The sequence below is a fragment of the Bufo bufo genome, chromosome 6 (assembly GCF_905171765.1).
Source record: "Bufo bufo chromosome 6, aBufBuf1.1, whole genome shotgun sequence".
NCBI lineage: Eukaryota > Metazoa > Chordata > Amphibia > Anura > Bufonidae > Bufo > Bufo bufo.
In genome coordinates, this window is record NC_053394.1 from 349,643,548 (window position 1) to 349,658,542 (window position 14,995).

General features: G+C 41.5%; 1 protein-coding gene across 2 annotated transcripts in view; it reads right to left on the bottom strand.

Annotated features, from left to right (window-relative positions):
- Positions 1–14,995, bottom strand: part of NCOA5 (nuclear receptor coactivator 5) — a 41,972-nt gene that overhangs the window by 17,788 nt on the left and 9,189 nt on the right. For both annotated transcript variants that reach the window (XM_040435085.1, XM_040435084.1), the window contains 3 exons: positions 6,357–6,423; positions 4,805–5,236; positions 3,821–3,903 (listed from right to left, as the gene is read on the bottom strand). In XM_040435085.1, the coding sequence (XP_040291019.1) occupies positions 3,821–3,903; positions 4,805–5,236; positions 6,357–6,394 (553 nt within the window). In that variant the 5' untranslated portion in view covers positions 6,395–6,423. The remainder of the gene's footprint in view (positions 1–3,820; positions 3,904–4,804; positions 5,237–6,356; positions 6,424–14,995) is intronic.

Below are 14,995 nucleotides of genomic sequence, written 5' to 3' on the forward strand. Positions count from 1 at the left end.
CAATCATAAAAAATTGCTTTTAAACTTTTCCCTGCCAGGCACATATGTAGTACGTCCTGGCAAGGTGGCAAAGGACGTCCTCATACATCTTTGCTGCTTATGGCTTGATCTCTGCTTTAAAGAGGACCTTTCATGGGTGCGAACATTGTAAGATTACCATCTTGACATGTAGAGTGGCGCCCAGGGATCTCACTGCACTTACTATTATCCCTGGGCGCCGCTCCGGCCCCGTTGCCTTCTCCCGCGCTGTATGCCAATTACTACTCTCGGTTCACCAGGGAGGAGACTGCCCCGTTTCTCCCTGGGCATTCCTTCTCCCTGGCTGTAGCACTGTCCAATCACAGTGCAGAGCTCACAGCCAGGGAGAAGAAACGCCCAGGGAGAAACAGGGCAGACTCCTCCCGGGTGAACCGAGAGTATCAATTACCATACAGTGCGGGAGAAGGTAACGGAGCCGCAGTGGGCAAACGGAGTGCGCCCAGGGATAATAGTAAGTGCAGTGGGATCGCTGGGCGCCGCACTACATGTCCAGATAGTAATCTTACAATGTTCGGACCCATGAAAGGTCCTCTTTAAAACTAGGCTCTAGGCTGTGATGTATTGCGAGTTAGAGCCCTTAGAAACTGGGTCAGAAATGAAACCTGGATATTTCATTGAGTCCCATTTCTACGTGCTCTAACTCACGATATATCATGGCTAGAGCCTCGAACTAGGACCTGGCATTCCTAACCTATCTTCAACCAGCCGAGGTGAGCAAGGGTAGACAGGGTGCATAGGGAGAGACATAGATTGTCTCTGCCTGTCAAACTGTCAATGTCCCCATAGGGAGGATAGCATGGACTTTTGTGCATGCTATCAATTCCCTCATCAATAAGAGAGCATGCTTGCTCTGTCACATAATGGGTCTTTTTTTTTCTTCTAGAAATGGAGTGAGAACAGCTTGTTCATCTAATCACCCCATCTGCACCTAATTAAGCCATTTACTGATGCCATGACCCAGAGGTTTACCAAAATCTGGATCATGGAGCCAAATAAGTTGCATCATTTGTAGATTGTAAGCTCTTGCGGGCAGGGTCCTCTCCTTTTCTGTATAAGTCTGTTAATAGTTTCATGTTCACCGTATTTGTATTTTTTATATTATGGTAACCTCCTCTTGATGTACAACGCCATAAAATTAATTGAGCTTTCAAATAAAAACAATAAAAAACACTTCAAACATCAATAAAGTTTACATTTTAGACTGTCCTTATCCAATCTATAGAGTACAGGCAGCTTCTCAAATGAGATCAATATTTCTAGTAATATCACTATTACTATAATCACGATAACTATATTATTTTCTTTATTCCGTTATAGTTTGATAAAGGCCTAATTTGGCCGAAATGTAACACCAGCCGCAGATTCCATAAAATAACCCGAATGATCAAATAAGCCAAGTTTATTCCTGATATTTCTGGAGTTTTTAATGCATATTACTGCAGCGTGTTATGGGTAACGATTATTACTAGACAAATATTTGCCAGTAATAAATTACTGATTAACAGGGCCAGGCAGTGAAATCATCATCACACCTGGCCATGTCAAAGTGCAGAGGGCGCTGCAATTACAGAGAAAGCGGAGCATCTAGGTGTAATGGCAACGCCCCAATATCTATTAAGCCACAGTCTTTACGGTCTACTTTCAGCAATGTAATAGTATGACAAAGGTTGTGAAGGGGTTAAGGCTGCAAGGACCACGTGCAAATATTTATGAATATCAAGAGGTAATGATTTATGTTATAGCAGTAGACAAATCAGCGGAAAAAAAATAATTTTGAAGTTCGTGTGCGGGTTCATGTTGTGGTATTTACTGAACTACGTTATGGATTCCGTTACCACGGACCATAACACAATGCCTTTAGAGGCAATCCGTTGTTCATTCCGGCATAATAGAAGTCTATGGCCTCCAGCACAACATAAACCGGACGGATCCGTTTTGCAGCCCATAGACTTCTATTATGACGGAATAAATAACGGAATGCTTCTAAAGGAATTGCGTTATGGTCCGTGGTAACGAAATCCATAACGCAGTTCAGTAAATACCACAACATGAACCCGCACATGAAATTCGCTATCGCTATATATTATATATACATATATTAGGGTTGTTGCGGGTATCGAAATTTCGATACCCAATCGATACTTTTGTCCTGGTATCGATAAGATACCGGGATTTCCATTTTTTCGATACTGGGCTTCGCCTCTGCGCAGTCTAGTATCTCTGAACATGAGCGCGCTGCTGTCGGCGCGCTCATGTTCTCTCAGCAGCACGGGGAGAAGGGAGCTGTCCTCCCTCCCCCTGTGCTGCCGCTGCCACCAATGAGAAGAGAGGCGCGGGCACACTGCGCCACCAATGATAGTACTTTTCCTACACAGAGCAGCGCCCAGCGATGTCCCAGCACTCACCATTATTCCTGGGTGCCGCTCCGTTCACCTGCTGTGCCCAATTACTGTCTCCTCTCCTGCTCCACATGCTGATTACTATCGGAGCGATGGGGAGGAGACATCAGCTTCACTAGTGGGCGTTCCTTCTTCCTGCGCTGCGATTGGACAGCGCTACAGCCAGGGAGAAGGAACGCCCACTAGTGAAGCTGATGTCTCCTCTCCATCGCTCCGATAGTAATTAGCATGTGAAGCAGGAGAGGAGACAGTAATGGGGCACAGCGGGCAAACGGAGCGGCGCCCAGGAATAATGGTGAGTGCTGGGACATCGCTGGGCGCCGCTCTGTGTAGCCTAATACTTAGTCTGGACCCAGGAAAAGTAGACTTTAACCCATAATACAGGAGGCGGGTGCCGGCAGCAGAATCGCATTGCCGGCACCCTGCCCCTGACAGGTAGCTGCGATCAGCGGCAGTTAACCCCTCAGGTGCGGCACCTGAGGGGTTAACTGCCGCTGATCTGCCAGTACCCGCCTCCTGTATTAAGGGGTAATTATCATTGGTGCTGCAGTGTGCCCCTCCCCCCCACCCCATTAAAATCATTGGTGGCACAGTGCGCCGGCCCCTCTCAACCCCCCAGTATTAAAATCATTGGTGGCAGTGGCCACAGGGTCCTCTCCCCTCCCCCTCATTGGTGGTGCAATGGCAGCTTCTGATCGGAGCCCCAGCTGTGTAAGCCTGGGGCTCTGATCGGTTACCATTGCAGCCAGGATGCTACTGAAGCCCTGGCTGCCATGGTAACATCACTGATGCTGTGTGCATAAAGCACAGAGCAGCAGGGACAGTGTGAAGTCCTATTCACCCTAATAGAGCTCTATCAGGAATGAATAGGACAAGGGATGAAAGATCCCAGGTTCTGGCCCCTAACAGAAGAAATAGTTAGTTTAAAGAAAGTGTATAAAAAAAAAAAAAGGAAAAAAAACCCCACCGAAATATTAAGTATGAATCGCCCCCTTTTCCCAATTTCACATATAAAATGTATAAATAATAAACATATTACCACGGCAGAAAAGTTCAAACTATTAAAATATTAAAAAAATCTATGCGGTGAACGCCGTAACAGAAAAAATAAATAAAAACTGCACGATTCGACATTTTTTTAAATGCGGAATGCACGTGGCTTTTTTGGTTTATTTTTTTGCGTGGTATCGAATATCGCAATACTTTTTCATGGTATCAAAACCGAATCAAAAATTTGGTATCGCAACAACTTATACACACAAAAATAAAATTATATACAAAAATAACTAAATAAAAATAAAATACACACACCCCAGTTAGCCAAGTCTTTAAAAACAAATGATTCTTAAACTGCCTGTTAATTAAAAAAATTTAACACAAACCATCTGGAAGTCTATCCAGGGGTTCTCTATATCGATCATACTCTTCTCGCTTCCGATGATAATCATCATGCAAGTCATCATCTCTGAATGAAAAACACAAAACAAAGCATTTTAAGGGACTAAACAGGAAAAACCATGAACTCAACATTTGCTAATACTGTCTAAGGCTACTTTCACACTAGCGCTAATATTTTCCAATTTTGAGATCCATCATAGGGTCTGAATACCGCAGATCTCTAACATTCATTGTCAATGGGGACAAAAACGTAACTGAACAGAATGCGTTCAATACTCCAGAATGCGTTCCGTTCTCATACCGGAGAGCAAACCGCAGCATGCTGCGGTTTGCCTTCCGTCCTGGGATGCAGATTGTGTCAGAGGATCCGTTTTCTCTGACACAATAGAAAACTGATCCGTCCCCCATTGACTTTCAATGGAGCCCATGACGGATCCATCTTGGCAATGTTACAGATAAAACAACTAGATTCGTTCGTAACCATGATTGCTAAAGTGCTCATTTCTTATGTTAGCCTGCCACCTGCCGGCCAAAATAAGAATTGCAGCTTCAATACGCTGGGTCTCTTCAGAGACCAAGTGTATTGAATTAAATAACCTCATCCTCACTGGCCGCAGAGGATGCCGGTAAGAAGCTATCTTACAGTTAGAAGTGGCAGAGGATCCGCCGAAATTATGTAGTGGCCGGCACCTCTTCATAACTCCGGCGGATACATCGCCAGGTATAGGGGTATACAGGCATAAAAACGCTGATCTTAATAAATGTGCCTCTAAGTTTCTAGGGTACAGTGGAACCTGGAATTCTGTCTCTAGCGTCAGAAAAACTAGAAATGCAAATTTGGACATTTATCATCTATTTGTATTATTTTCTTGAATCATTTAATCAAATATAAACAATTCTTAATTTACTTTCACATAAAAAGGTTATGATCTATGGTATAGAATATAAAGATTGAGAACAGCTCATACCTGTATGGATTTCTCATGTCACGGACCTCTCTGTAACGGTCAGACAGGGAATCTCTAAGTTCTCTGGCATCACGAGGATCACGAAGCCGAAGATCTCTTGAATCCCGAAGATCTCTTGAATCCCGAAGATCCCTTGAATCCCGAAGATCCCTTGAATCCCGAAGATCTTTTGCATCACGGGGATCTCTATAGTCTCGAGTATCTCGCAGATCTCTGACATCCCTTGAACTATGCCCATCTCTCAGATCTCCTTCACGAGCATCTCTGAAGTCTTTAGGATCTCTAATGTCCCTTGGTTCCCGTCCATCTCGTGAGTCTCGAAAGGATCGTGCATCTCTTTCTCTCGGCTCTCTACTGTCTCTCCTGGGGCTGGAGCGAAGAGGAGAACGATCTCGCCTTGGCTCCTGACTTTCACCATATCCATACAAATCTCTGGAGCGCCAAAACAAGTCATTAGTTTCAGTTAAAAAAATAAAATAAAAATACAAAAAGTAGCAGTAACATTCAACCATTTTATAGATGCTAAATCCAAAATATGAATTCATATTTAAGGGTTATCTTAGTTTTTTTCCGTTACTATTAAACCAGTATTAAAGTTAAGGACACTGATAGATTGAGTTAACTTACTGCCTGCTAATCTTTGGACATAAAAGAAGATTAAACGCGATAGTTGGAGAGGTTACATGAACAGTCAAACCTTGAATGATTAAATTAGCTTTACTTTGTAACTTACTGGCAGATTTCTAATGCAATACACAGAATTTATATGAGTTGTATGCACCTACAGAATATATATATATTTTTTTAAACTAATAGAAATAAAATATTTTTTTGCCATTTTAAAAAGCTGCAATGTCAAAATTCTGAAATAAAAGCGCGTACAAGAAGAAAAAAAAATTAAATTAAATCTTAGTCATCCAGCCAGTAAGAAACTTCTGAAGATAAAGCCAGGATTTAGAGGATAAATCATGCCACAACAACTTCTTGAAATGCGATGGTACCAAGTTCCTCCTCAAAGAACAGGGGTAAGATGCTTTGCTTAATGATACAACACATCCGAATGTGTGTTGTAAAATTAAAGTAAGTTTGTACTTTTGTGTTGCTTTTTGGGTAATCAGAAACCACCAAAGTTTTGATATGATGCGTTTGTTAAAATTTAAATCTGACTTTTTTTTTTAAACTCAAAGCTGTTATTATACCAAAGGAAATCGATAAAACAGACGGAGGATGAAACAAACATACGAGACCAAATATTGTGTAGGATTTTAAACGCAGCGTTTTTTTAAAGTATTTTATAAAGCCATTTTAGGAACCCTTTTTGAAAAAAAAAAATAATAAAGTTTTATACCATGGATTGAACGCGGGAAAACGAAAAAAAAATATTCCAAGGCTGCGCTGTACTTTTAGCATTAATGAAAAATGACCCGCAAATGGTTGGTGCGCTAAAATTGGGTAGACGTCTGGCAATAAAACCATAAAAACGTAGGCGAAGAAAGACTGATCCAGGAAATCCAACGAACAGAAGACCATGTTTCGCTGTCAAATACTTTACCTTCGTGGTGGGCTTGACTTGGAAGGACGCTTAATCATATTTCTTCTTTCCGCTGCCTTGTTAATATCTGAAAAGCACAATTAACCCATCTGTTCAATAACTTGGAAGAAATCATAATAACCAACACAATCCAAGAGAGGAGAAAATAAAACTACCACCATGGAGGATTTTAATGGACGGATATTTATTTGGAGTCCATGTAGCAGTAACAAAACTACTACACAAAATATTCCATGAAAACTCTTTTATTGCTTGAAACTATAACCATAAAGTTCCAGTCAACAAAAATATTAGAGAGAGAACATGTCTTCGACCACGGCATCCACAGCCATGTATTTCGTAAATGTCGTATGCCGCGTACGAAGAGGAAAAAAGTTTTAGCGTTTTTTCGTAGAATTATTTTGGTTTGTAGTAGGCAGTGAAATCCAAAACGATATTTAAAAAGGATCCTCCAGGAGTATAATAGTTTTTAACACATATGCTCACGTAATTGCCTACCTCAAAATACATCTTCCCCGTGCTTTATTTTCTATTTGAACTCTGACGCATTTTCACTATGTTAACAAATCTCTCTTCCAGTTGCTGTATCCAACCGAACCCACAACGCACTTCTCTGCATGTCCCCTAACCACGCCCAGCAAGTTTATAGCTCCTCCCACCCAGCTAGTTACATAGACACTCGCCCATCACTGATGCTGTTGTCGCTTTGACACGCTCTTGGACATATCATAGGAAATAAGACCTGGATGGACATGGTCATGTGACCAGAACCCAGAATGAGGGATAGGAGCAATAAAAAAAATAAAAATACAAAATTACCGTTTCCTTAAAAGATTATCATTTTAAGGTAGCTTGATGCGAACCGAAAAAACCTTCAATGCGAGGCCGTTTTCCATTTTGGTAGTTGGCAAGCTGTTCATTTTTAAGATTTTAATGCATTAAATGGTTTTCAGAATGACGTCCCTTATTCATAAAAACCTGTGTACAGTGAGGGGACAAGCAGAACTTCTCTCAGCCTGCCAGAGCATGCAGACAAATCTAGTGCATAAAGTAAGGTAGTACACTGAAAAGGGATTTAATTGATGACAAGCCCTCACAATTAATTTGCCCAAGGACTAATTTGTTTTTGTTTTATGCTTTTAGTTCCTCTTCTTGAAGGTTTTCACTCTGATGTTATAAAACGGTATAAATACAAGTTCCTAATAAAGTTAAAAACCTTTTTCCAACAATTTCATAGTGTAAAACATGCACATTTTAGTTCCATAGATACTAGGAGACTCTGGCCTAATGGCATTAAAAACCTGTGTGTTGTTGGATTCCTATCAAGCAGCCATGCCTATTGACACTTGTAGGCCCTTTTCCGTTTTGGCATCTTTCTTTTATTGGTGTAGGCCCGTAAATGAAAACCGCTCAAGAAATGTAATGGGAAAGAGAGGTAAACAAAAAAAATAAAAATAAATAATCACAGAAAAAAAAAAAAAAAAAGATACAAAAACTAACAATAGATGCAAGCATTTTATATAGACTAGGCCCTCATTCTAATAAAATCTGACTCTTAGCCAATATATTTAGATCAAAACACATCTGTGCCCACCTACCCCCGCCAAGGTGGTCTCAGTCAGGCATAGTAGGGTTGCTACTGCACAGTCTAGTATCAGAGAACATGGCACGCACTGCCATGTTCTCCTTATTTACCAAAGTGGAGGAGTCGTCTCTCCCTCCCCACTGTGCCGCTGACACCAGTGAGAGGAGAGGGACTGTTGGCACTGCGCCACCAATGAAGATAACTAACCCATTAATTCAAATATAGGTGGCGGGTGCCAGCAGCAGAATCACATACCCGGCAGCCGACCTCTATGACAAGGCGCTGCAATTAACCCCTCAGGTGCGGCACCTGTGGGGTTAATTGCCTCGGATCGCAGCGCCTTGTCATAGAGGTCAGGTGCGGGTATGTGATACCGCTGGCACCCGCCGCCTATATTTGTATTAAAAGGTTAGTTATCTTAATTGGTGGAGCAGTGCGCCTCCCCCAACCCCAGTATTATAAACATTGGTGGCACTGGCCACAGGGTCCGGGATGGTGGTGCAGTGGCAGTTCCGATTAGAGCCTCAACAGTGAAATGGCGGGATCCGATCGGTTACACTACTGAATCCCTGGCTGCCATGGTAAGCTCCCTGCTGCCATGTGCACAAAGCCCAGGGCAGCAGGGAGAGTGTAAAGTCCTATTCACCCTAATATATCTCTATTAGGGTGAATAGGACAAGGGATTAAAAGATCACAGGTTCTAGCCCCTAAGGGGGCTAATAGTTATTAAATAAAAAGTTTAAAAAATAAAAATAATTTTTTTTTTTTAAAAACACCAAGTTTAAATCACCCCCTTTCTCAATTTTACATATAAAATATATAAACAATAAATATTACATATCGCCAAGTCCAAACTATAAAAAATATGAAAAAAAAAATCTCCTATAGGGTAAACGCCGTAACAGAAAAATAAATAAATATAAACCGCGCGATTCGCCATTATTTAGTCACGGAGCTGATGGCGCTGGCTGGGGGACATGATGATGATGATGGTGGCAATGACACATGGGGCTGATGGAGTTTTGTAATTTGTATATATACAGAAGAAAATAATATATTGCGATATATTGTAATATTACACATGCTTCAAATTATATCGTGATATAGATTTTAGGCCATATCGCCCAGCCCTAAGTCCAATCGTAAAAATGATTGTTTACCGGCAGCAGATCATGCAGTGTAAACACGATCTACTGCCGGCAAACAATGAGTCTTTATGGGGAAGAGCGATGGCATTAGCGATCAGTCCTCCACATACTATATGTAAATACACCAGACTCCTCCACCAGAGATCTGCAAATTGTAGGAAAGAAAGCTTCCTTCCCGCCAATCTGCTGTAAGATCGTCCCGTGTAAAAGGACCTTAAGCCTGTATACAGAGACATATGACGGATAATGCCTCCCAAGTGAACAATGAAGTCAGAAATAGAGATTTAAAATGTATAAATTACAAGTTATACTGTATCTTTTCCCACAAAAATAGATATCACTCCGCTCAGCTCCTCCTGCTGCACTATAACCCGCTTTAAAGGGTTTGTCACCTGAAAAACGGGTATTAAGCTGGCTGATATTAGCAATGTGCCAATGTCAGCTAAACATAACTATATTAGTGCCATCTCACTGCCTGCCGCCATTATTGAGAAAAACAAACTTTCATAATATGCTAATTAGCCCACCTCTGGCCACGCCCTGCTACCCTAGATTGACAGGGGCAGGCATCGTTGGTCTCCTACCTCCGTTCAGTATACAGGGCAGGCGCAGTGAGTGAAGGGCGCTCGGTGGCTGCTGGCTTCCTCACTGCGCCTGTGCCAAATACTGGACGGCGCGAGATTTACACTGCAGACACAGCCGGAGGTAGGAGACCAGCGCTGCCTGGCCCTGTCAATCTAGTGTAGCAGGGTGCGGCCAAAGGTGGGAGAACGGAGCCTCTAGGAGCAGGAACACCCTTCCCCCTCGCTCCTAGAGGCTAATTAGCATATTATGAAAGTTAGTTTTTCTCAATAAAGGCTTTAGGCAGTGAGATGGCACTAATATAGTTATGTTCAGCTGACATTGGCACATCGCTAATGTCAGACAGCTTAATACCCATTTTTTAGATGACAAACCCTTTAAAGGCAAATTGTCAGCACAAAATCCGCCTCCAAACTGACTGCCTGGAGCACTTTATCACTCTGCCCCTTTAGCCTTGATGGTGTTCTTATCATTTTTTTGTCTTCCGAGTCGAGCAAAATCATCTTTTCACATTCACCGCTTTTGCTATATGCCAGTCTGCAGTTTGAAGTCAAGGAGGTTGGCACCAGGTAAGAGGCCAGGGTATGATGTTGCCTGTACTAGGCCTCATGCACACGACCGTATTTTTTTGCGGTCCGCAAAACGGGGTTCCGTTTTTCCGTGATCCGTCTCACAAATGCTTTCAGTCAGCGGCAGATCCGGCGACCAGTTCCGACAACGGAACTGCCCGCCGGATCACACTGCCGCAAGTGTGAAAGTAGCCTAAGTAGAAGGGGCAGGATTTGGGTGCAGCAACCTTGTCTTCAGGCAAGATGGTGCAAACCTCCTTGACCTCAAACCACTGATGAGGAAGAGGGGTGAATAAAGAGGACTTTGCTGCACACAGAAGACAGAAGAATGATATAAGTACACCATCGGATACAACATGAGCAGACTGTTAAGGTATTCCAGGCGGGTTGGAGGCTGCTTTTGTGCTGACAGGATTCTTTCAAGGACAACAGAATATCACCCAGAAATTCTAATAGACTCAAAAACGTAAAATCCATTGCCAACTATTAATGCAACAAATCAAGAAAACTGTAAAAAATATGGTGGTTAAAGGGGTTCTCCAAGTTATATTTATTGATGACCCATCCTCTGGATAGGTCATCAATATCAGATCGGCGGGGGTCCGACACCCGGCACCCCTGCCGATCTGATATTGATGACCTATCCTGAGGATGGGTCATCAATAAATATAACTTGGACAACCCCTTTAAGGATAAAAAAAAAACTAATCATTGCATGATGACTAGAAAAAAAATCCATTACATATAGTCATGATGCTATAAAGTGAGCCAGTTAACTTAAAGGGGTCGTGCAACAATATATAGATGACCTGTTCTCAGGACAGGTCAACAATACCAGAGATGCAGGGGTCCGACACCTTGCACCTCCACACGAGTGTCGCTCCCTGTTCATTACACCGCCCATTGCATGGAGCCCTGCTTACTCTTCAAACTAATCGGCAGGGTGTCAGACCCAGATCTGATATTGATGGCTTATCCTATGGACAGGTCATAAATATTGCGGCACAACCCCTTTAGCTACATGAACATAATACTAAAAGGGATTGTCAGAAATAGTTAAACATTTTAGACATATACTAGGGGGGAAAAAAATAATACAGAGGCTGTGCTACAATCTTCATGGGTATACTAGGTCTGGAATATAACATACAGTTTCTGTATTACAAGTATATGAATTGAAGTTGTGTCTAAAATAAATAAATATATATATGTATTGTAAGCGATGTCCTCCTCTACAGCTATGCCATGGTAAAATGTTCAATTAACAGCTTTTATTTATTTTAGTCATATAAGCCCAGCCTCACCCATCCATTTCTCCAGTGCCACCCTCTGCAGAGCTGGTTTTCAAACAGCATGGCACATGACCATGGCAGCCAATAACTGGAGGACAGTAATTGGCTGCAGCAGCAAAGCAGATATATATTTTTTGGACATAGTAGTGGGCTGTCCAAGATTTTTAATTATCCCGCACAATCCCTTTAAAGAGTTCCCGTCAGCTCTCCTACCATGTCAGTTTATTAAATACATGTGTTCATCATTAAAAGGGAACCTGCGCCAGTGTCGGGAGGGGGCGAGTCCCATAAGGACGGCTGTCCCTGCTCCCACTTCCTGATAAGTGACGAGGAGTCACGTACTGTGGGGTTTGGCTTTTCAAGTGCTCCAAGAGTAGTAACTGCCATGACAGACTGCTAAAGCCTGTGGGTCAGTGAGGGCAGCACAATACATTCAGCTCTCCCTGCCACGGCTCCAGTTTCTAACAGTAGATATGGCTGGTGACAGTTGAAGGATAGTACTGAGGACGTGCGACCGCGCTCATCCAGCTCAGTAGGAGGATGTGCACATTACTATACCGATTAAACACCACAGGACGCCATTATAATGAAGTGAAGAACATATCTCACAGCTGAAGCATTTTTGTAACAGAAGGGAATTTACAAAAGTAACTAGTTTTTCATGCTGAATTGTATCAAAACATTTAACCCCTTCAGGACCCTGCCATTTTTCCCCTTAAGGACCAGGCCATTTTTTTGCAAATCTGACATGTGTCACTTTATGTGGTGATAACGCTTTTACTTATCCAAGCCATTCTGAGAATGTTTTCTCGTCACATATTGTACTTCATGACGGTGGTAAATTTGAGTCAAAATATTCCATTTTTATTTATTAAAAAAATACCAAGTTTACCAAACATTTGGAAACATTCACAGTTTTCAAAGTTGCAATTTCTCTGCTTTTAAAACAGATTGTGATACCTCCTAAAATAGTTATTACTTTACATTCCCCCCATGTCTACTTCAGGTTTGGATCCTTTTGTAAATTACATTTTCTTTAGTTGGGACGTTAGAAGGCTTAGAAGTTTAGAAGCAAATCTTGAAACTTTACAGAAAATTTCCAAAACCCACTTTTTAAGGACCAGTTCAGGTCTGAAATTACTTTGTGAGGCTTACATAATAGAAACCAACCATAAATGGCCCCATTTTAGAAACTACACCCCTCAAGGTATTCAAAACTGATTTTACAAACGTCGTTAACCCTTTAGGTGTTCCACAAGAATTAAAGGAAAATGTAGATGCAATTTCAGAATTTCACTTGGTCAAATTTTCCATTTTAATAATTTTCTTCCACTAACAAAAGCAAGGGTTAACAGCCAAACAAAACTCAATAATTATTACCCTGATTCTGTAGTTTACAGAAACACATTTGTGATCGTAAACTGCTGTACGGAAACACGGCAGGGCGCGGAAGGAAAGGAGCGCCATATGGTTTTTGGAAGGCAGATTTCACTGGGACAATTTTAACTTGCCATGCCACATTTGAAGACCCCCTGATGCACCCCTAGAGTAGAAACTCCTCCCCAAAAAAATAACATTTTGAAAACTATGGGATACGGTGGCAGTTTTGTTGGTACTATTTTAGGGTACATATGATTTTTGGTTGCTCTATATTAAACTTTTTGTGAAGCAAGGTAACAAAAATTATTATTTTTTGTTATTTACAATGTTCATCTGACAGGTGGTATTTTTATAGAGCAGATTTTTTTTTTACATTGTTCACCTGAGGGGTTAGGTCATGTGATAATTTTTATAGAGCTGGTCGATACGGACGCGACAATACCAAATACGATTTTTTTAGTGTCTCCATATTCTGAAAGCCATAGTTTATTTATATTTTTTGGGCGACTGTCTTAGGTAGGGGCTAATTTTTTTCGGTGTGAGCTGTCGGTTTGATTGGTACCATTTTAGGGTGCATATGACTGATCGCATGGTATTACACTTTTTGTGATGTAAAGTGACAAAAAAATTGCTATTTTACGGTATTCACCTGAAGGGTTAGATCATGTGATATTTTTATAAAGCAGGTTCTTACGGACGCGGCGATACCTAATATGTATACTTTTTTCATTTATTTAAGTTTTGCACAATAACAGCATTTTTGAAACAAAAAATAAATCAATCAATCATGTTTTAGAGTCTCCATAGTCTGAGAGCCATATTTTTTTTGGGCGATTGTCTTAGGTAAAGGCTCATTTTTTGTGGGATGAGGTGACGGTTAGATTGGTACTATTTTGGGGAGCATATGCCTTTTTGATCGCTTTTTGGCGTTGCACTTTTAGTGACGAAAGGTGACAATAAAAAAATGTTTTTATTTAGCAGTTTTTTATTTTTTTATTTTTACATTGTTCACCTGAGGGGTTAGGTCATGTGATATTTTTTATAGAGCTGGTCGATACGGACGCGGCGATATCTAATATGTCTACTATTCTTTTTTACTTTATTTTTTTTTGTCCCACTTTGGGACTTCAACTTTTGGGTGTCTGATCCCCTTTACAATGCTTTACAACACTTATGTATTGTAAAGCATTGGCTGTAAGTGTACTACAGACTGTAATACACTTACAGCCTTCCTGCCTGTGAGATCCAGGGGTCTGGATCTCACAGGCTGTCACAGAAGGCAGCCACAATGCCCCTGGACCTGGCAGCATCACGCAAGTGCTGCGGTCAGCGCTGACCGCGGCAGTGCAAGAGTTAATGCGCCGTCATCTGTGTTTTCACCGATGCCGGCGCATACAGAAGTGTTCCAGCTATCAGTGACTGCTGATTGGGCAGGCGCAGCTCCAGCACCCGCCTGATCAGCCCACCAGTCACATCCACCAGTGCCGTACATGTACACCGCGGGTCCTTAAGGGGTTAATGGTAGCACGGCAATGTTTTTATGTTAACCATATTTTCGAAGAAACTTGGTGAGGTCATTTTACATTTTTTACATCAGTATCTTGAAAAAGAAATCCTGGCTGATTTCCTGGTCTGTACAGATCACTTTTCAGCATACATCTCATTATCACTGGCAGGATATCACCTACACTAGAAAACACAGGATCCAATACTCACAAAAGAAGATTCCACATTGTACAAGGATGGAGTAGATACAATCACCTCCGCACAGGTCATACGGTACACGTGTTAAACTTTCCCACAGAAGTCCCCTTCAGACTTTTGGGTCAATGGCCCACTTTGGCGGTAAAGCGTATTTCTAAATGCTCTTACACAAGATAGCTGCCCCCATAATCACATTCAAGAAATAAAATGTTAAAAAAAGCACAATGAACGCAAAAATGAAATAAAGTGTGTGTCACTATCTGGTTTTTACTGGCAGAAAAAAAATTAAAAAAAATTATAGGTGACACGTCTGATTTAGTAACTACCTGGATTGTACATGCAATAAAAATTATGGAGCATCTTTTCCTATACCTCTCTG